Genomic DNA, 22,134 nt, shown 5'->3' with positions numbered 1-22,134 from the left:
AACAGACAGATGACATCCTTGACATCTGCTGGCAGGTAATATTACAGACTATGTGATAAATGGCGGAAGTAGCAGCCCATTAGTGTGGCACATTTAAAGCCACAACTGATGACCTTTGGTTTGGTGAACCTTTATTTTACAGCCAATCAGGTTCAAGAATGGAAAGGGTGACTTAAGAGAAAAACCAAAATGCTATGAAGTCTCCCAAACCAAAGAGTTGTAGAGAAGCCATGGTTCCATCAACATTTCCTGTTCGGATCTACATGGGGAGAAACAGACTTGGGTTTCTCTATCATTTAACAAATTTAAAGTACAAATAATCCCACACTACAAAGAATCAGGAAAAGTCATGGCTGCAAATAATGGTTATTGAGGAGAATGTCTTTTTTACCTGGTCAGCTATCCCCTTCTTCCTCTGGTCTTCTACGGTATCTGGATATATTACTTGGTCTCTGAGGGTTCCTAGCGTCATATATGGTCTCTGGGATTAAATTGCAAATGATTAGTACATCATTACAGACATATGTAACAATCATCAAATAAAGAGGTAACAAAAAATACAAATATCAATTACTATGGTACTTTGCTTTACCTGAGGAACATAGAAAAGCTTTCCTCTCTCAGGCTTGGTTAGACATCCACCAAACAGAGGCCACAACTGCAACACGAAAACAAAAGTCATCAAGAGAAAATTTCTCTTAAGAAATTAGGGTGAGGGGTTTTGTGTTTTTTAAAATGATAAATTTCATTTTAGTATGTCTTTACCTCGCCAAGAACACGGAAAAGTGAACTCTTCCCACATCCGTTTGGCCCACAAATCAGAACATTTGCACCAGACCGAACCTAAAATATATGTCAACACATTAAACAATAGGAAAATAACTGGAAAATCTGTACTGCTGTAGAGATGCCAGTATCCCCATAATTAGACTGGAAGCCATCCTTTGCACAGTAAGTCCAATTTTGACACACATCCACCAATATTAAATTTAGCCTAAACTAAATCAGTCTGTCTGAATTTTTCCACATGTGATCTGATGATACAGTAAAATTATTGCATAGTTTTTTTTAAAAAGGCAAACTGAATAAAAATCATTTTGGAAATACTAGTGTTAACAAATCGATTTTAATTATTGGAATGTCTTCTGATTTTTCAAGGGGGGGGCGTTAATCAACCTCGAAGAAGCTTAGTTTAGAAACTTCAAGTTTCTTTTATTTGATTGGCCTCAGTGAGCGCTGGTAAGTGACTACTTGATGAGTTTCCTGAATTAATAGCAGAGCTGGTTTGAAAATTGATGAAAACAACACTGATATAAAATGGAAATGAATTTTTTTTTTATGAATTTGTCTTTTCTGTTCTGACCACCTCTAGTTAATAGTCTAATTACATACCATTTTTGCACTATTTGTTAAACCTGCATAGGTCACCACGTAAATATTATAATCCCTGCACAGCCCTATAAAATCCAGACCACGACTTCCCAAGACCTCAAAACTGGAGTAAGCTTCTTCATATGCCATGATGGGAGGGGTGGCGGGATTGCATGCAGTTTGGTCTGGTACTGGAGGAGGTGAGTGAGAAAGCCACATTGGAGGAAGAGTGGTGAGCAGAAAACATTGCTGAAAAGTTTTGTGTTTGATTGGAAGGAGTAAATTGGCAAGACAGTGAAGGAGGAGGGAGAGAAGGAAAGTAGAAGCCATTCTTACTCTTGAATAAATCCACATCACTGAGCAATTATTTGATTAAAATAGTTAAGAAGCCTAAAGAAATTCTAACACAAAAACTTTTGTTAAATTTGTTAATATTAGAAACATGGGGGTTTGTCTACATAAGGGGACTACACCGGCAGAGCTATGGTGCCAAAACTATCCCACCATAACCCCATAGTTTAGACACAGCCTACACCGATGGAAGGGGTTTTCCCACCAGTGAAGGAATGCACCTCTATGACAATCATGGTCCAGACACCCCAAAAGGAGAATAGGGGGTCTGAACCCCAAAGAATAAGCAACTGATTGTACACAATAAAACTCTACTATAAAAGTGTATTGAGTAAGATCTTTTATGTAAGCCTGTCACACACTGGTGATTAATATCACTGTAAAATGTATGTATTAACTATATGAGGAATTATGGTTACTCGCGGATACTATATTTCAAAATTTGCAACCAAAGGGAGAAACAGGTTTTCTCCCAGACTGGAGACAGGTAGATAGCTACCTTCCCTCCTATGTAAATTAAACATTATGGAACCAAAACAATGGAAGTCCCATTTACATATGAATCAGCAGAAAAATGGGAAGTCAACAGGAAGGGAAGAACAGTAGGAAGTCATCCTGACTCTGGGGACAAAACATTTTGGGAAATATAAGCAGAAACTAAAAGCCATTTTGGCATCCATCACTTAGGCGACATAGGGAACAGCACCCTGTGAAAGCTGGATCCCATACTCTGGTGGGCTAGTGATGCTGGTAACTTGATGTAAGTAAGAAAGCTGCTTAGGCAAAGATTGTCACTTGTTAAAATTAAGTTTTAAGTCACTAGAAAGCCTGTTTTGTTTTATTTGTAACCATACCTCTCTCTTTTATTCTTACTTAGTATCACTTACATCTCCTTTCTTTGCTAATAAACTAATTCTTGTTTTATTAAAAATCATCTCAGTGCTGTGTATTTAAGTGAAGCATGAGTCTTCAGCTAACCTACCAGACTGATGTGTGCCCTGTCTTTTGCCCTGTCACTGCCTATTAGGGAAGTGACCGTAATAATTTCTGAGAGTGTCCAGCCAGAGGGACTGGACACTGCAGAGAGATGTCTCTGGGGAACACTGATTGTTACGTGTAAGGCAAGGTTTAGACGGAGACAGTTTTGAAGACTTTGCTGGCAAACCAGACAGGCTAGTGAGCCAGGGAAGTGACACACAGCTTAGCACGAGTATGACAGAGTGTTAGGAATCAGCAACTGAGACAGCACCTGGTCACTGTTTAACCAATTAGGCCCCCTCAGGGACGATCAGATTACCAGATCCCATTGCAGCTGGGTAGCTACGAAGCTACTTAGCCCATTAACAAGGAGACTGGATGAAAGAGTACAAGAAGGAAGGGGGGATGGGGGAACTAGTGGGGCCTGACAAAAGCGAGTGTTCTAGGAAGAGACACCTTCCCTCCCCCCAACCCCCTTTTTAGAAGGGACAGTAAAACTGCATAACACTAAATACTGTGATGGCACAAAGTGTGTAGAAAGTGGAGGAGTGAAATGCTGTAAATAAACTGCATGGTGGTATCTACATGAGCGAAGGTCGCTAAGCAGTCTGTGTGAGGCAAAGGAGACAGGAGCAGTGGGGTCCCATCACCAGCAGCGAAGCTCTCATTCTTGCTAAGGCAAAATGGTAACAATGGCTTACAGTCCTGGGTATCCTGAGCACAACATCATAACCTCGCCGACTGAGGGTAGCTGGGTTGACAGAAACATTCTTCTATCGACCTGGCAGCATCTACACCAGAGGTTACGTCATCTAGCTACATCACTCAGAGGTGGGATTTTTCCACACCCCTGAGCAACTTAGTTAGGTTGACCTAAATTTTAAGTGTAAAACAGAGATAACTAACTTTTGAGATAAATCTCTTGAAAGAACACTGTTTAAAACAAACCATCAGCCACTGAAGTCAACAAATTTAAAGTTACGATTACACTTACAATTTGGGAGCATGGAAATTCAAAATTAAGGTCTCCCTTTAACTGTACCTCTACCTCCATTTCTCTACCTGTATACACCACAGAAAACACAGAATCTACCTTATTCCTAAGCATTGTACGTAGGTGACAAAATTCCTCACCCTCCATTTACAAAATAGAAAAACTGGCTTGCTACAAGTTATACCACTGCCAAAGAAATAAGCAAAGCCTCTTCTACAGTAATAGGTAACTACCATTAAACTTGAGATATAGAAATTTCAGCACCTCAGTGGCTTTTCAGATACTCAATAATATCAGAATTCAAACAGGTTTTTTTTCTCATGAAATACACGTTATGTTTTTAAACCATCATGACATGAGCTTAAAGAACCTGCAGGCACTTGTTCTATCCATCTTTACGTCTGCCCATATGCAAACACACAAAAAATAGTAATTGGGAATTTATAATCTTAAAGAAACAGATTCTTATGCTCTCCTTTAGCCTGTAAACCTTCCTTGGCCAGTCTATCACACCCTCCACACTTCCTCCTTATAACATACTTCTTCCAAGAGCCCTAACAACCTTAATGCTCCCCTCAAAGAAATGTCTATTCAATAAGTAACACCTGACCTATCCCATCTCCTTGCAAAGAACCAGACATGTGCCAAACAACTGCATTTATCATCTTGCTTTTGTTAAATCCCTTCCCTACTTTTGTCTGCAGGTTGTCTGCTTGGAAGACTAGCCCTTAAGGGCTGGGACCATATTGCCTTGACTGCCTTTAGCACACGTAACAAAGGTAGGCACTATATAATAAAGTCAAGATTCAGGGCAAATCACTAAAGTTTAAAATTTAAATGGTCAAGCCTGTTACGACATTTGTGAGATTAAGCATAGATACATAATCATCTTGTTTATCAAGGATTATCTACCAGTTTAACAAGAATCCTTAATTTAAACATCAGATGTACCCCAAGTGCAATTATGCCAAGATTTAACAATTTTAAGAACTTAAAACACTAGATCCCACAGGGAATACCCTGTTAACGATACCCTGTAAAAATACATATGTGAAATTCAATTTCCTAGCTTTATGATTTTTTTTAAACAAAATTTTAAGGCATATCCACTGAAGTTACAGATTCTTATTTTTAACTGTAATTCAAACTTTTTTTTTTTTGGTCTTGAACTTACCTACCGTGTTGATGGGCAATTTAAAAGAAACTTATAAAATTAAAAAGTTTTATTTTTATTCAGACTTTTTACTTAAATATTTTTCAAAATTACAAGATGCCATAACAACATTCTAGAAAGCAAAAGAATATAATCAAGTCTTCAGGAATAGAATATAAAACTAGTATAATTGTTATAATGGGATTTTACTATTCCTGCTTTATGTCATAACTGGAACAAAAGCATCAGATGAAACTGAATACTGACTATTCTACTTAACTAACTTTGCACACCTATGGCATTGCAATTTTGTTTTCTAGAATCAGGGCCGGCTCCAGGCACCAGCTTGGCAAGCAGGTGCTTGGGGCGGCCACTCCGGAGAGGGGCGGCAGGTCCAGCTATTCGGCGGCAATTCGGCGGACGGTCCCTCACTCCCGCTCAGAGCGAAGGACCTTCCGCCGAATTGCCGCCGCAGATCGCGATCATGGCTTTTTTTTTTTTTTGGCTGCTTGGGGCGGCCAAAACCCTGGAGCCGGCCCTGTCTAGAATTACAATGAATTTTTTACTGTAAATCGATCATTACAATCTAAGGGCACGTCTTCACTACCCGCCGGATTGGCGGGTAGCAATCGGTCTATCGGGGATCGACTTATCGCGTCTAGTGAAGACGCGGTAAAATCGATCCCCGATGGCTCTGCCGTCGACTCCGGAAATCCACCGCGGCAAGAGGCGGTAGCGGAGTCGACGGCGGCGCGGCAGCGGTCGACTTGCCGCCGTCCTCACAGCCAGGTAAGTTGACTTAAATACGCCACTTCAGCTACGCTATTCACGTAGCTGAAGTTGCGTATCTTAGGTCGACCCCCCGCTGTAGTGTAGACCTAGCCTAACACAGGAAAAACCTTCCAGTGCCACCTACTGGACATGCTGTATAAAAACAGCAAGAGGAAAACTGCAAACTGTGATACGTCTGAGCTGACACAATCAATCTTACACTCTGTTATTTCATCTGGTGTAAGTTAATTGTTGGCACAAACAGGTTTTTATCATAAAGAACACTTCACTGATAATGTCTGTTAACATTTTAATTAGGCAGACTAATATCCAGTAACACTTTCTTTTCATATTCTTTCTCCCTCTACTACTCCATAAATTGTTTTTTCATTTGTTTACATCTTAGGTTAAATTATTTATGCTATTGTGTGTAAACTTCTGCTATATATTTGTAGATGCAGAAATGCTATGATAAGGAAAAGATCAGTAATTTCTACTCATAGTTACATAAGTGGAATACTTTCAACTAGTTTAGACCCAAAATGCGTGTTTGGGTAGAAAAGAGGGGGAAGTTTTTAAATATAATGAAAACATGTATTTACAATAGATTTACAAGCATTTATTCCTTTCTACTCATGTAGATTTTTTTCAAAAAATTACTGTATGTATTCATCATTTTTATACTTTTTGTGTCATATACAGTGGTGTAGCACTGGTATTTGAACAAGTCCCATATAAATTCCCAAAGATAGGTAAAATTGCTGGTTTCCTAAAACTGTAAGTTGAAATACACACAGACACTTCAAGACAAGTTTTGTGAGTGTGTAGTACCACAGCATCGTGCTAGTGCAGGAGAGCCCAAAGTGAAATAGTTTTTAAGTTTTAATGCCATTGCCAAGCAAAATGTTAAAAAGTGGTATACATATAAACAAGCATTAACTGTGAAAAGGAAATAAAATTTTGAAAAAAAATCCATTTTAATAGCCCAATGTTATTATCATAGTTAATTAAAAAAAATATGACCACCACACTGACAGTATCCCTATCCTACACGCATCTTTTGTTCTTATTCTTGATTGTTCATAACACAGAATACGTTTGTGGGAAATAGTCACCTTCATTTTTGAAGTGTTACATGAAGATTTATATCGTAGAACTTACCTCAAAATTAAGGTCTCGAATCAAAATGTCTCCATTAGGCGTTGCTAATGGAACATGATCAAACCTATGGGTAAAATTGACACATTACTACTACTATTATGTATAGTTCTTTACCAGCTGGTCAACTCTGTGGAAGAACAGGATACTAGAACACAAGCAGGTGCTATGAAGGTATAGAGTTGCACGTGGCCAGAACTGGACTGTTTCTTGGATTTAAAAAAAAAAAAAAAATTAATTTAATTTAAAGAAGAGTAGGAGGTATCTTGACAAACATTAACTGAAAGCTTCTTCCTCGCATATATAGCAAGTCTTGGCTAAAAGGGTTGTAAAAGTCTAAAAGGGTTCTAAAAGTCGCTAAAAGGGTTCTAAAAAAAGACAAGGACAACTATATAGGCAAGCCATAGCTGTCAAGTGCCTCAAAATGTATATGGAGAATGTTGGAAAGCCAATGCAGAAATTCTAGTAAGAGATGGGGTCTAAATAATGGGAAATATAATGATCTGGGTAGTCATGTTCCAGGAGACAGCCGGCCAGGTCAGAAGGGAGATTGATTCTGGAGAACAGGTAGTATCAGTAGTCCACAGTAGAGAGTACTAAGGTTGTAGAACGCCTTATGCAGTGAGGATTGAGAAGAAATTCTGAAGACATTGTACAGAAGGAAGTGGATATAAAGTATCGTTATATATAACAAACTGTATTAAAAATAGTGATATAAGGCAAGACTAAAAAGCAGGTTTACATTTTCTATACATTACACTTTCTATACATACTTGATAAGATTATCAGTGTTGATAATTTCTCCACTCCCAGGTATCAAGGGAATCGTTTGGGTTCTATCTCCATCTTAAATTTTAAAAAAAGAAACAAGTATTAGAGACTAGATTTATGTCTGCCAAGGTGTGAGTATTGTGCATTAAACTTCCGTCATAATTACCTTTTTCATGTTGCGATATCATAGTACGCTGATATCTGCCCCTGTTCAAGTCCTTTAGTACTTGCATTAATTCTGTAATTCGAGCTGTGAAGCTAAAATAAGGATGCATTAAGAATTAATCTTCAGAAACATTTTAAGGATTTTATTGTTACGCAGAAAAAAAAACTTTTAATAAGTACCCTAAATTGTCAAAATTAAAATCATAATAAGGAAGAACTGGAATCACATTTTTGCAGTGTGACTGGGATACAGTACTTTCTGAATGCAAGCTGTTTCAAAACATGTGTGTTTATTTTTTGTTGTATGTCTTGGGCTGGTTACCTCAAGCACTGGATACTGCAAACCTCTGAAATATAATCAATTTTGCTCCAGAACGGCATTAAAAGCTTCCTAATTCCAATAAATTAATCTCCTAACCTCTGCAGTTTAGGAAACTGGCCCTTAAAATGGTGAAATATTTAACACTTTAGAAACACTTTAAGGTAAAACTTTCATATTAAAATATTCCCCAACAACGTTACATTAAGATGGAAAATGGTTTACTTCCACATTGCCCATCACTGCTGATCTCACATTCAAAACATCTGCAACTACTAATAGGCTCAGAAATTACCAATGTAATTGAAAACATTAATTTTCCCTAATATTCTCACAGTTATTAATATTAATGTCTATATTTTTGCTGCACTGTGCAAAATGAGTGCACATTTGTTTTGTTTTAATCTACAGTCCATTTATAAATAACAGCTATGGAGGATAGGAACTACATATATCAAAAATAAAATAGTGTTAAGCAGCTCTGAATACCAGTGATCAATCTTACCCAGCCAATCTGGTCATTTCACGGCCTGCCAGGACTATTCTGCCCAGAGCTTGAGACATTCTCAACAACATTCTTCCGCTTTGGTAGTAATCCTTAAATAGCAAAATACAACTATGTTTACTTATGTGAACTAACAGAATTCAAGCAATTACAATATTTTACTTATTTCTGTTCTGCATTACTTACCTCTAGGAGTTCTGAATGGGTACTCTTTTGATGGCGAGGATGAGCTAGGTTCAGAAACGGACGACTAACGACCAGGTAACCAACCACAGTAGCTAGGTCTGCAATATTTAAAAGTAAATGTTTTCTAGCAAGAAAAGTTAAATCAGAACATAAAATGAACACATTAAAATATTTGTAACACCACTTGTACTATAAATAGCAGTCCAATAGCATTGGGAAAACACTTACATTTGGCAATAATAGTATCTATGAATCCCATAGAAAACCGAAACAAGATGAAATTATGCAAATGTTCCACCTGGAAAAAAAAGTGTGAAAAAATGTAGCATACACAAATATTTGCCATGCACTATGCAATTACAATAGAGAAGCAAATTTAATTCTAAAAAAAGAATTTATTTTGCAGTAAATCACGAAGGCCCCAATGAAGATTGTAACCTAATTGTGTTAGGCACTGAGCAAATCCAGATAGACAAAGTCCCTACCAGCAAGTGCTTACAATGTAATCTAAAAGAACACACAAACAACTGAACAGTAAATGAGAGGAAAGTTTGCAAGTGATGGAAAGAAAGGACCTGGGTAGTGAAATAAAGGTCATTGTTAGATAGATTAGCTATAGTTTCAAATAATCAGGAAATGAAAAAAATATTAAATAAAATCAGCTAATCCTAACTGCTAAAACATCTAGCTATAACTGGTTCACCTTTTTGGAGGTGTCACAACAGAAGTGGATCTGGAGGAGGCATTCGATGAAAAGGCTAATAGTTTCACAGACTAATTCAAGGAGGATGTACCACTTACAAGGAAGTATGGAAAAAAGTGTGGAGATGTTTACAGGAGAAGTGAACAGAGATATTAAAATCTCATGTCACTGGCAGAACGAAGATGGCGAAGGCAGCAAAAAACAAAAAGTGGATAGGTAATGGAACAAGAGTTGAAAAACCTTCAAGGTGAGGACATGAATTCTGAATTTTGGTGTTATGGGAAAGAAAATTAGTGAATGGATTCAAAGACTGGGGGGTTGTTCCCACAGTCAGAACGATAGGCTAGAAAGAGTCGTAGTGGCAGTTTTTTGAATGGGCCCAAGTCAGGTAAGATGGGTGTCAAAAAGGTCCAAAGGGGGTGTGCGTGTGTGTGTCACAGTAATCAAGATGAGAGATGAGGGTCTAATCAAGAATTTTAGGGAAACAATTAAATTATATACTTTTGCCAGTGTGTGGGCCCCTCATGCATTTCTGTATGGCCAATTAAAGTCCGTAGCTTTAATTTCTTCCTTCATATTTCCCACTTGATCCTATTCCTTTGCTGAATACACCACCCATAATTCTTTATGGAATAGGAGATGCATGCTCTCTCTCAAGACTGGCATTGCAGTCACTCAATTAACTAACAGGGGCTACTACAGAGGTTAGTACATGTCATCTTTTCATTAGGGTCCAAATAGCACATTCCTCAAGACTGCTCCAAAATCTGACATCTTCTGTATGACACTAGTGAGATTGCAGTGTAATTGTAACTATGTCGGTCCCAGGATATTAGAGAGACAAAGTGGGTGGGGTAATATCTTTTACAGGACCTGAAGAGCTCTGTGTTGCTTTAAAGTTTGTCTCTCTCTCACCAACAGAAGTTGGTCCAATAAAAAAATATTACCTCACCCACCTTGTCTCATTAGTGAGATTATCACTCACTTGGCCAGTAGCACTCTTGCAAGTTTACATACTGTGTGCTAAAACTAATTTAAGTAGTAAATTCCACACACACGCGCACACACACACACAAAACCCCCACTAAAGTGCTGGCACATATCAGTAGTTTCAATGAACACTACCTTTCAAGAATCAGAGGGGTAGCCGTGTTAGTCTGAATCTGTAAATAGCAACAGAGGGTCCTGTGGCACCTTTAAGACTAACAGAAGTATTGGGAGCATAAGCTTTCGTGGGTAAGAACCTCACTTCTTCAGATGCAAGTAATGGAAATCGCCAGAGGCAGGTATAAATCAGTATGGAGATAACGAGGTTAGTTCAATCAGGGAGGGTGAGGTGCTCTGCTAGCAGTAGGGGTGTGAACACCAAGGGAGGAGAAACTGCTTCTGTAGTTGGATAGCCATTCACAGTCTTTGTTTAATCCTGATCTGATGGTGTCAAATTTGCAAATGAACTGGAGCTCAGCAGTTTCTCTTTGGAGTCTGGTCCTGAAGTTTTTTTGCTGTAAGATGGCTACCTTAACATCTGCTATTGTGTGGCCAGGGAGGTTGAAGTGTTCTCCTACAGGTTTTTGTATATTGCCATTCCTGATATCTGACTTGTGTCCATTTATCCTCTTGCGTAGTGACTGTCCAGTTTGGCCAATGTACATAGCAGAGGGGCATTGCTGGCACATGATGGCATATATAACATTGGTGGACGTGCAGGTGAATGAGCCGGTGATGTTGTAGCTGATCTGGTTAGGTCCTGTGATAGTGCTGCTGGTGTAGATATGTGGGCAGAGTTGGCATCGAGGTTTGTTGCATGGGTTGGTTCCTGAGTTAGAGTTGTTATGGTGCGGTGCGTGGTTGCTGGTGAGAATATGCTTAAGGTTGGCGGGTTGTCTGTGGGCGAGGACTGGCCTGCCTCCCAAGGTCTGTGAAAGTGAGGGATCATTGTCCAGGATGGGTTGTAGATCACTGATGATGCGTTGGAGAGGTTTAAGCTGAGGGCTGTAGGTGATGGCCAGTGGAGTTCTGTTGGTTTCTTTTTTGGGCCTGTCTTGTAGCAGGAGGCTTCTGGGTACACGTCTGGCTCTGTTGATTTGTTTCTTTATTTCCTTATGTGGGTATCGTAGTTTTCTCAAAATCAACAGAGCCAGACGTGTACTAACCTCGTTATCTCCATACTGATTTATACCTGCCTCTGGCGATTTCCATTACTTGCATCTGAAGAAGTGAGGTTCTTACCCACGAAAGCTTATGCTCCCAATACTTCTGTTAGTCTTAAAGGTGCCACAGGACCCTCTGTTGCTTTTTACCTTTCAAGAAGTTTAGAGTTTATTAAAACATTAGAAATCCAGGAAATTTAGAGTTAAATTTCTAAGGGTACGTCTACACTGGGATTAAAAACATCTAGAGGACTGTACAATGCAAATTTAGAGAAATGTAAAACTCATGGCTGAGTAACAAGGCAGATGAGATTTAATCCTATGCAGACACAAATGATATGAAGAACTTCTATGATACTCTGAGGACAATCTATGGGCCGAGGTCATCAGGAACCTCTCTGAGTGCCGATGGCACCACACTGCTCATTGTCAAATAAAAGATACTGAAAAGGTGTGCAGAACATTTTAACAATATCCTCAATCAACAATCATCTATTAGTGAGGAGGCAATTGACTGTTTTCTGCCATGCTTTCAGATGCCTTTCATGACTGTGACACCGGGATTGGCATCAGATACCGGACTGATGGCAAGCTTTTCAATCTGAGGAGACTACAGGCAAAGACCAGTGTACAGGAAGTGACTGTTCATGACCTTCTGTTTGCTGATGATTGTTCCCTGAATGCCAAATCTGAGTCTGACATGCAGCAGGGTATGGACTATTTCTCTTCAGCTTGTGACAATTTTGGTGTAACAATCAATATCAAGAAGACAGAAGTGATGTACCAGCCTGCACCATGAAAGCATTACGTAGAGCCTATTATCACAGTGAATGGTCAAATCCTCCAGGCAGTCGACAAGTTCACCTACCTCAGCTGTACACGGTTACATGCAGTTTCCATCAATGATGAAACCAATACCAGAATTGCCAAAGCAAGTGTCACCTTTGGCAGACTACATACAAATGTGTGGGAGCGCAGAGGCATTAGTCAACAAACAAAACTGAAGATCTACAAAGCCATTGTGATGCCAACAACTTTGATGTATGCATGAGAAACCTGGATAGTGTATAGACGCCATGCTATGAAGCTGAATCACTTTCGCGTGGGTTGTCTGATGAAACTAATGAGGATAAGACAGCAAGAAAAGGTTCCAGATACTGAGGTTCACATGTGGGCAGACATTCCAAGCATCCATACTCTGTTGATGAAATCACAGGTAAGATGGGCAGGCCAAGTCACCAGAATGTCAGATGAGTGACTGCCAAAGATGATCTTTTATGGTGAGCTAAAGGGGAGAAAGCACTCTCAGGGAGGCCAGAAGAAATGTTTCAAAGACTCTCTCTAGTTATGCTTGAGGTGTTTCAACACTGACCCAGAGTTATGGGAAGATCTTGCTAATGGATTGTTCTACCTGGCAAACTGTCGTCCATACTGGAGCTACAGTCTATAAGCAGAGGAGAACTACTGAGGCAGAGCAGAAGCACCAGCAGTGTAAATTTCACAACAGCGGCATGTCCGTTGTTAATCAAGTAACCCATAGCGGCATCTCTTGTTCAGTGTGCCACAGACTGTTCAAAGCTCAAATAGGCCTGATCAATCACTCATGTGTTCACAGAAACTAAATCAATCAGTGATGTAATGGTTATCTTCGAAATTGAAGGATGAGCAACACCACCACCTTTTAAGAAGTTCAGAGTTTAACAAAACTCATTAGAAATCCAGGAAATTTAGAGTTAAATTTCTAAGGGTACGTCTACACAGGAATTCAAAACCAACAGCTGGCCTGGGTCAGATGATTTGGGCTCTGGGGTTGACAAATCACTGTGTGCATGTTCGAGCTTTTCGGCGGTAGCCTCCACCTTTGCAGGGTCCCAGAACTCGGGCTCCAGCCTAAGCCCGAATGTCTACACAGCAATATTTAGCCCCGTAGCCCGGTTTTTTACCCCTGTGTAGACATACCTTAAGAAGCTACGATCAATTTGGTGCATGTGTGCCAGACTGTTTGCAGCAAGATTTCTCTCCCTCATAATACAGTTTTGAACTGAAGGAAGGATTGAGGCAAAAACAAAAAGACTAGCACAAATTCAGCATTATGAACCACCATAACAATATTCCTTAGAATTTGGTTAAGTGAAAATTTAGCATTTAAGCTATAATCTAGTATTTTATGCTCTCTTACCAGTTTATGAAAGGTTTTGTGAATCGTCTGTTTTTCCCTTAAATTCCCATTATAAAAAGCAATTTCTTCACTAAAAAAAAAAAAAGAGACAATTCATTTAATTTTTAATATAGACAATCCTTGCAGAGCGACCAGCCTGAAAAAGTTAGCTATAAAAACGAAGCTCTAAAAAAAGACATTATTTTAATTACCTTCTCACCAAAGATAAGTTCATAATATTACCACAAGACAACTGTAGGACACAGGTTTATAGTATCTCAACTACAGTTTGCCTTTTAAAATGAGTAAATAATGGATATGGGAGTTATTAAATAATTAGTCCACATAGAAATATAAACATTTTCCTCAAAATTAATTCATTAAGTTTTAGAATTTACTTGAATAAGTACCTTGAAATACTACAAAGATTTCATTTACAGTTAGTCAACAAATAAATCCATACCTGTTTGTAATGAGCCGTGAATTGACAAATCTGTACTCCCCTTCATATTTTTGTTCAGCAATTGTCATCTTGCCAATGGGCCTCCTTAGACGCGTAAGGAAAAAGCCTGAAACTATCAAGTAGGCCATCATGGTAGCTGGACCCTGTGAATATTAAAGAAAAAAAGACAAGACTATAAAAACTCTAGAACTAAGGGGCTGCACACTTGTAATTTCTGTAGGTCAAGCACACTGGACCCACTAGAGGCTCCTTGCATCCTTCTATTCCTCCTGCCACCAAGCTCCCTGTGTGCCACCCTCCCCGGCCCCTCTATTTCAGGAACTCCTGTCCCCTTACCCACTATACCACTGTCTCCCACTCTTCCTCCATGGCAGGGGTTCTGTGTCCCCCCCGCCCCCATTCCTGGTGCTCATTTCCTTCCCCCCCTTCCTCCCTACTTTCCCCTCTCCAGATCCCTGCTTCTATGCCCCACACACACACCGTGTGTTAGGGGGAGCACTTCCCCCTATGATCACCCTATGCCCTCCAGGTACCAGCTTCCCCCACTACCACCAGCACCCCACTCCTCTTTGAGTCGCTGCTTCCTCCCCCCTCCACCACCACTGCTCTATCCCTCCAGTCCCTGCTGCTTCCCCCCTACCCTCACATTCTTGCCCCTGTCCACACTGGATCCCCATTCCATCTCCCTGCTCGCACACCCTCCCCCCCCCCCCCCCCCAGTTATTCCCCCACCCATCCTCAGGTCTCTGATTCCCACCCTATAATCCTTCCCTGTAAAGGTCTCTTATTTCTGGTGCAATCCAGACTTCACACACTGTTCCCACACAGCAAGTTAAGCTGCTGCTACTCTGATGTATGTAGGCAGCAGCCACAGGTGGCAGAGAGATTAGTCTGGGAGCCTAATATTCCTGAATATCAAGGAATAATATTCCAATTTGCACCTATTCCAATTTGTGCCATAGATTTCTAGAACATTCCCTGGAATTTTGAAATTGATCGACACAGCATTCCAAATAAATGCCATCAAGTGTTGGACCTTGCTTCATTCAGCCAAAAAGGATAAGCATTTCTTTTAGCAATAATTTTACAACTTCAAAATCTTTGAAAAAATAGTATAACTCATGCCATCACAGTGATGAAGGATTAAAATCTGATTTCAATTCAAAGCTAGAACCCAGACATTTTAATAGGTGCTTACGTAACATGTTAAACTTTCAGAGTGCCATACCACATACACGGAAGTTTTAGGTTTTTTTATTTTAAAATCAAATTTCTTTTCTTGTAGTTGCTTTATAGTTAATGTTGCATTAACACAGACTTACTAAATTATGTAACCATGTGAAAACAGCAAGAATTAATTTGGTTTATTTGAAAATAAATTTTATGTTAACACTGGCCACAGTTTTGCCACTTAACTAGCTTGCTTACCCTTACTTCAAACCTGACAATGCACACACTGGTTACTTGCTGCTGGAAACTGAACATTTTTGTTAATGTATAAAGTTTGTAAGATTTGGCTTTTAGACCAGTAACAGGATTGGAAAATACTTACTAATTTTACTATTTTGACAGATTTTTATTTTTAGGTTTACTACAACTTTAGCACCACTAAAACAGTTACCCTAAACAAAGAAAAAACTTTCATTTCCTTCCTATAGCAAAAGTACACAGCATTCCCTGTTAACAAGGCAACATTGAAAACAGTTGCATAGTGGAATCCAAGATGATATCATTTGTTATTCCAAATACAGAGAAATAAATGTGCTATCTCAGATGTAACTGAGAAGAAACTCTCTTACTAGAAACTGGAGACTATCACATGTTCTACAATTCTGAAGTTTAATAATTATGCAGGTCACCTGTAGTTTTTAAGATAACCCTATACATTCCTCCCTCTTGAGGCACATAGACAGAGACCCTACTATGAATTCTCTGGTGCAGTCTTCAATGTGAAATTATGGGAAATCAGTAAGCAACATTTATCCAGGGGAAAAGAAAGTGTGATATGTGCTGAAGGAGTACTCCTTGAAAGAAAATTAGGCTCCCACTATAAAATATAACTTCTTTTATCTTTCTACAACTCATGAACAGAAGTAAGATTAGCAAATAGTAATGAAGCGAGAATTAGACAGAAAACAACTGGTCTGTATGAGGACTTCTTTCCCCTGAGAAGATAAAGCAAATAATTTAAAAAGAGCTTGTACGGATTCTTTTAAATTTTATATTAAGTCTAAGATGTTGCTTCACACATTTCTGTCTTCTGTCCCAAATCTGTGCAACAAACAGCTCCCCTTTGGTGTAGTAGGTTTTTCTAGAGATAGGAAAGATGTTTTTGCAGAGTGTAAACAACCGTGGTACAAAGCATAATCCAGCTAGAAAAGGTACTGCACAAAATGAGCCTTTTGTGCATCTGATGAAAGGAAACTAAGAACCTGCAGGTCTTTCTAGAAGTCAGCTGTTCTCCTGAAAGTCTCCAAATTCTCACATATCAGTTTTTTTATTTTGTTTGCTTCAAAATAGTGAGCTTTTACAGCACTTCATAACTAGTATGAAAACAGATGCCCATTTTTTGAAAGAATACAGTATATTTAAAAGTAACTGAGTCTATGATTTTTATCAATCTCCAAATGGATAAAATAGCCAAGACACTGAAGGGTTTATTTATTTATTTCAAGCATAGTAAACTTTTTTTTAAAAACAGATTTTTTACCTGCGCTCCTATTGCATTTGTCAGCTTGAAGATATACAAAACTATATCCAAAAATGGCTGCAACAGAAAAAAGTTAGTATTAGAAGACACAGAAGAAAACATGGATATAAACCGTCAAATAATCAGATTTTGTAGCGTATTAATCCGTTACATACTACAGTTAACACAAATTTATAAAAATATACATTCCATAATTAAACAAAATGCTGGAACAAAAAGCAACATTCCAGAGAGCCTGATAATGTTATTTTGCTCAGCAATTGAAAATGGCATCACATGTGCTTAATACTAATTTTCAAACAGCCTGCAGAGTACATTAAAAAAATTATACTTCCCAATTTTGTTTAAGCTTGTTAAACTGAACAACACAGGGCTAAATCCTACCCTTTCTAAAAACAATCATGCACAGTGGGGATGGACTGGAAGGAGGAGTGACAACATACAGCTGGCCTTGCATATGGCACAAGGGACATTCAACTTTGAAGGGCAGGATGACACCAGATTGTCATGACACTGCCTGATACAGTTTATCACTTCTCTGAGCTGCAGCAACTCAACTGCAACTTTGGATGCTAGTTACTACATACTAGACTGGCCCTTAACCTGAAAACCCTCCCTTTTGGAGATGCAGTTCACATCCCCAGCATACTAGCTAGGTGTATCGCCTAACACATTTGTGCTCTCTGAAGTAATCCTGGCTGACTGCTTGAACAAGCATAAAATGGTCTCCCTGGCACAATAATATACCAGACGGAAGGATTTCACCCTTGTGAGTTGTGTCCTAATGGTGGTCAGACAACTGTTATGGGAGATAGAAGCCAAACTGAAAGGGGTTATTTGTTGATCAAAATACGTAAAAAAAAAAAAAAATACTAACTTATGGCAATTTAAAACATTACAAATATTATAAGTTGATGTAACTGATATGGGTAGCTTTTTTTTTAAAAATGGACCACAGGTGTCTGAGTTGTGAAAACAAGACCTTAAAAAATTTAACTTCCAATGTACATTAGAACACTATTGGGAAAAAGTCACTGTTTTCTCATAATAATGTTCTAATTTATTTTATCAATATTCATCTTTAACACTTAAATGAAAGCTATATAGCTTTTCTAATCTCAGAAGTCTGAAGGATCATACCAGGAAAAGCATTTCTTATTCCAATGCATGTTGTTTTCAAAGTGCTGTATATTGCATCAGAGATTGAATATATATACAATGTAAAACTGCTCATACAGGGTTACAGTAATTTGTGTATCCCTCAGAATGCTCTTATCCACCTGTATTTACTTAAAGAAATAGAGGAGTACACCAATATCTTAAAAGCAGGAACCATAGAAACATACTTCATGGTAACTACATTTTAAGAAGAGATGTATCAATTGTGTGACTCTCCTTCTTTCTTACAAAAGAAAACATATCTAATAGTTTTTTAGTTTTGTTACCAATACCAGTCATGAAACAATTTTCAAAATGTTTTCAACATCATTTGTTTACTTTGTATATCTCACTCAGTTTGGTCAAGCAAGTAAATATCATTGGACAAAGGCTGTGTTTGTATTTGCCTATAAACAAGTAGAGTGCAATGAACACTTACTGCAGTGGTCACCAGCCCATCGATCCTAGAGACTCTCCCAGTTGACCGCAATCTCCTGTGGTGCAACGGGGCTGCCACTATGGCAGGGCCTGCCTTCCCCAGCCACTCCCAGAAGCGGCCAGCGTGGCTCTGCGGCCTCATTGGGAGACAGGGGGATCTCAGCAAGCTGCTCCTGCCTGCGAGCACCGTTCCCACAGCTCCCATTGTCCAGGAATGGGGAACTGTGGCCAATGGGAGCTGCAGGGGTGGTGCCTGCAGAGAGGGGCAGTGCGCGGAGCCACGTGCACCTCCCCCTACACCCCCCTAGGAGGCGCAGGGGCGTGCTGGCCGCTTCCGGGAGCGGTGTGGGGCTGAGGCAGGCAGGAAGTCTGCCTTAGGCTCACCGCGCCACCAACTGGGAGCTGCCCATGGTAAGTGCCGCCCGGCGGGAGGCTGCACCCCAATCCCCAGCCCTGAGCTCCCTCCCGGAGCCAGCACCCCAAACCCTCTCCTGCACCCCAACCCTCTGCCCCAGCCCTGACCCCCCCCCAGAGCAAGCACCCCACATCTCCTCCTACACCCCAACACTCTGCCAAAGCCCAGAGCCCCCTCCTGCACCCAAACTCCCTCCCAGAGCTTGCACCCCAACCCCCTGCCCCAGGCTCAGCCCAGAGCACCCTCCCTCACTGCAAACCCCTTGGTCCCAGCCCAGAGCCTGCACCCCTTCCCGAACCCCAACCCCCTGCCCCAGCCCAGTGAAAGTGAATGAGGGTAGGGAAGAGCAAGTGACAGAGAGAGGGGGGATGAAGTGAGCGGGGCAGATCCTGGGTTACCCTTAAATTCAAAAAGTGATCTTGGGTGTAAAAAGGTTGGAGACCACTGACCTATTGTATGACTCCAGATACATGAATATTTCATTTTAATCTATAGTCAATTTCTAATATTTGGACTGAAATACTGCAAGGGAATATTCTTCTATAAAACTAAACTGGTTCCTTTAAAGAAAAATATCTGTTTCATAGACATTTTTCTGTTGATGTTCGATTTTGTGAAAGTCTTTTGCTTCATCCAACCAGGTCCTAATGAAACATGCCAGACTAGATGCCACTCTTATAAAATTGTGAAGCATTAGATTTATATTCACAACAAATCTAGCATTGTCCGACCAAACTTCCATGCAGGAGTAATTTTAAGGACAGAAAGTCATCCTAATAAGTATTTTTAAACCTGCTAGCTCTGCTCACTTACCCACCCAATTACTTCTGCACATAGAGCCAACTTCTAGCCACTTCGACAACAAAAACTCCTCCACTAAATTACAAAACTGCCTTCAGGATAGGCACTTTTGCTTCCCAGCTCCAAAGTTAGGAAACACACCTGAAACCATTAAGTAAAGAGGGCATTTCCTTATTCATCCCACCCTTCCCCACCCCTGAAACACAAACCACTCACATATTAAAATCAAAAAGAAAAGACAAATAAGAATGAGAATTTTCTTTCCCTTGAAAACTAAATAACTGACAAAAGACCGTGCTCTCGCAACCTTCTCAAATGGTGAATATTAAAAGAAAACCAAAGGAAAAATTACTGTTTGTAGAAGGAGCATGGAAGGGGGGGGGGAAATCACAAATAAAGAAAAAGACAACTGTGTAAGGAAAAAATTTCCCCTCACATAACTCTGAAATAAACTCACTAAATATAAAGTGGACTCAATACTATACAATAATTCATAAATGAAAGTGATCTTCCTAATCTCTGACAAGATTTATCACCCATACATTTATTCAATGTTATTTGTATTTCTTGACTCTTGTAAATGTTTGCACAGTGTTTAATGATTCCAAATGACCACTATTAATAAAAGATTAAAGTTTTATTAAAGGAACTCACCTTACTAAGGTTTGAGTAGAGGTCCACTACACTGTTACAGAATTTTTCCACATCCTGTGTAAGCAGTTGATCTGGATTAGCTATTCTGTTGTCCAGATTTCCCATTTTGTAATACGTATAAGCCCTAAAACATCAACAACAAAACAATGATTGAAAAACTTGTTACGTTTTACCTAAAATGAATCAATGATTCAAGTAGTATTAAATGAGTAGCTGAAAGCCACTTCAGAACATTTATAAAATCCACAAACAATCCCATCTCTTATTTGATATTTACTTGGATTTATTTTACAGTTGATACATTACACTGCACTTTTAACATTTTAAGCATTAAAAAAGTTATGACTTACTGTAGATATTCCTCATAGAGGTATTTGGTGAGTCTTACTCGGAAACAAAGTTTAAGTTCATTTAGCCCATACTTCAAAAAGTTATTTACCAGGGAGATCTAGGAATAAATAATAGTAATACAAGTTAATACAAACAAACCCAAAACAGCTGGATTAAATATATCATGCAAATTGCTTGCTTAAATTGGTGAAAGTACAAAATACAATTTTACCTAGTCAGACTTTGTACACAAATTGATTTAAATTAACTAAGACCCAGATCTTGCAAATGTCTAAAACATCAGAATAGTCTCATTTAAGTCAATGACACTATTCACATACTTAAAGTCAAGCAAGTGCATAATTATTTACAGGTATCATGGCTTAATATTTCTATTTCTATTTTAAAAACCTTTGGATCATCAAATGAGTACTAACAGTACATACTATAGTACTGATAAAAGTTAAAACTGGTCTTATTGTGTCAATAGATTTAGCTCAGAACTCTGTTACAACCAAACATTTAACTCTCATAATCAGTTTTAGAATGTATTTACCATCTCAGCCCCACGCCCCACCTTTAAAATGATATTATTTCTGGCCTATTATATATTTCTGGCCTATTTTAAAATTTGGTTGCATTTTTCTTTAATTCGTGAGAATCATTCCCCTTAATGTGCTGGGTTTATTTCCAGAACACTTTGTTTTAGCATTCCTATATGAACAGGGTGTAAGTCACTTGAGAAAAAAACCTGAATGTTAAAAACACTGTATGTGTTTTGAAAGATGGTTAATGTGAAAAATCTTACCTTTATTTTGAATCTGCTTGAAAAACAAAACTAACTAAGTAGTTACCTCATTGCAAGCCTTGACAACTTACTGTAGTCAATTGGCAACAGGGATTTTAAATTACTCATCAGTGCTAACAGACAAACCTAGCAGTCTAAAAGAGTAAGTCAATTCTGCTGAATCAATAGGCAGGCAATAGTGAAACCTTCACTCAAATATTTCCCTACTTCTTACGGCCAGAAAGTGAAATCAAACCACCCATTTTAAAAACAGTTGACTTCTAAAAGTTCTGAGAAATTCATTTGGAATCTCTTCATGATTTCTGAATTTATATTTTAAATCACTTTTAACAAAGATGTCAAGAAAAAAAAGCACTTACAGCAGGCATGGCAGCGATGAAGTTGAATAAGTACTTCTTGAAATCTTTTCTGCTGCGACCAATGATAGCACTGCAAACCATCACATGCTATGTGTTAGTTATGAGAGAAAGCAATTACTACACGCACCAGTGTTTTCCCAAGGGGAGGGCAGGTGGGTGGCCCTGACTAGTTCAGGAGGGCAGGGGTAACAGGGTATAAGAAAGGATCACTGTGGAAAACTGTAGTACCAACTGTTGTGTCAACTTCATCTTCAGGTAAAGTGGA

The 22,134-nt window shown here is 39.1% G+C and overlaps 1 protein-coding gene across 3 annotated transcripts in view; it reads right to left on the bottom strand.

Moving 5' to 3' along the window:
- The window catches only part of ABCD3 (ATP binding cassette subfamily D member 3), a 64,905-nt gene that overhangs the window by 5,559 nt on the left and 37,212 nt on the right, over positions 1-22,134 (bottom strand). The window contains exons 5-19 of one of the 3 annotated variants that reach the window (XM_065409372.1): positions 21,870-21,939; positions 20,723-20,820; positions 20,373-20,496; positions 16,907-16,963; positions 14,197-14,339; positions 13,755-13,824; positions 8,951-9,020; positions 8,723-8,820; positions 8,537-8,628; positions 7,699-7,805; positions 7,550-7,616; positions 6,780-6,843; positions 766-843; positions 593-658; positions 392-481 (exon numbers count right to left, since the gene is read on the bottom strand). In XM_065409372.1, the coding sequence (XP_065265444.1) occupies positions 392-481; positions 593-658; positions 766-843; positions 6,780-6,843; positions 7,550-7,616; positions 7,699-7,805; positions 8,537-8,628; positions 8,723-8,820; positions 8,951-9,020; positions 13,755-13,824; positions 14,197-14,339; positions 16,907-16,963; positions 20,373-20,496; positions 20,723-20,820; positions 21,870-21,939 (1,294 nt within the window). Of the gene's footprint in view, positions 1-391; positions 482-592; positions 659-765; positions 844-6,779; positions 6,844-7,549; positions 7,623-7,698; positions 7,806-8,536; positions 8,629-8,722; positions 8,821-8,950; positions 9,021-13,754; positions 13,825-14,196; positions 14,340-16,906; positions 16,964-20,372; positions 20,497-20,722; positions 20,821-21,869; positions 21,940-22,134 lie in introns of all 3 variants that reach the window. The other 2 variants (XM_065409371.1, XM_065409373.1) reach the window with 2 other exon arrangements.

The sequence above is a fragment of the Emys orbicularis genome, chromosome 8 (genome assembly GCF_028017835.1).
Source record: "Emys orbicularis isolate rEmyOrb1 chromosome 8, rEmyOrb1.hap1, whole genome shotgun sequence".
Lineage (NCBI taxonomy): Eukaryota > Metazoa > Chordata > Testudines > Emydidae > Emys > Emys orbicularis.
Note: the sequence above shows the minus strand (reverse complement) of the source record. Positions and strands in the feature narration are given on the sequence as shown.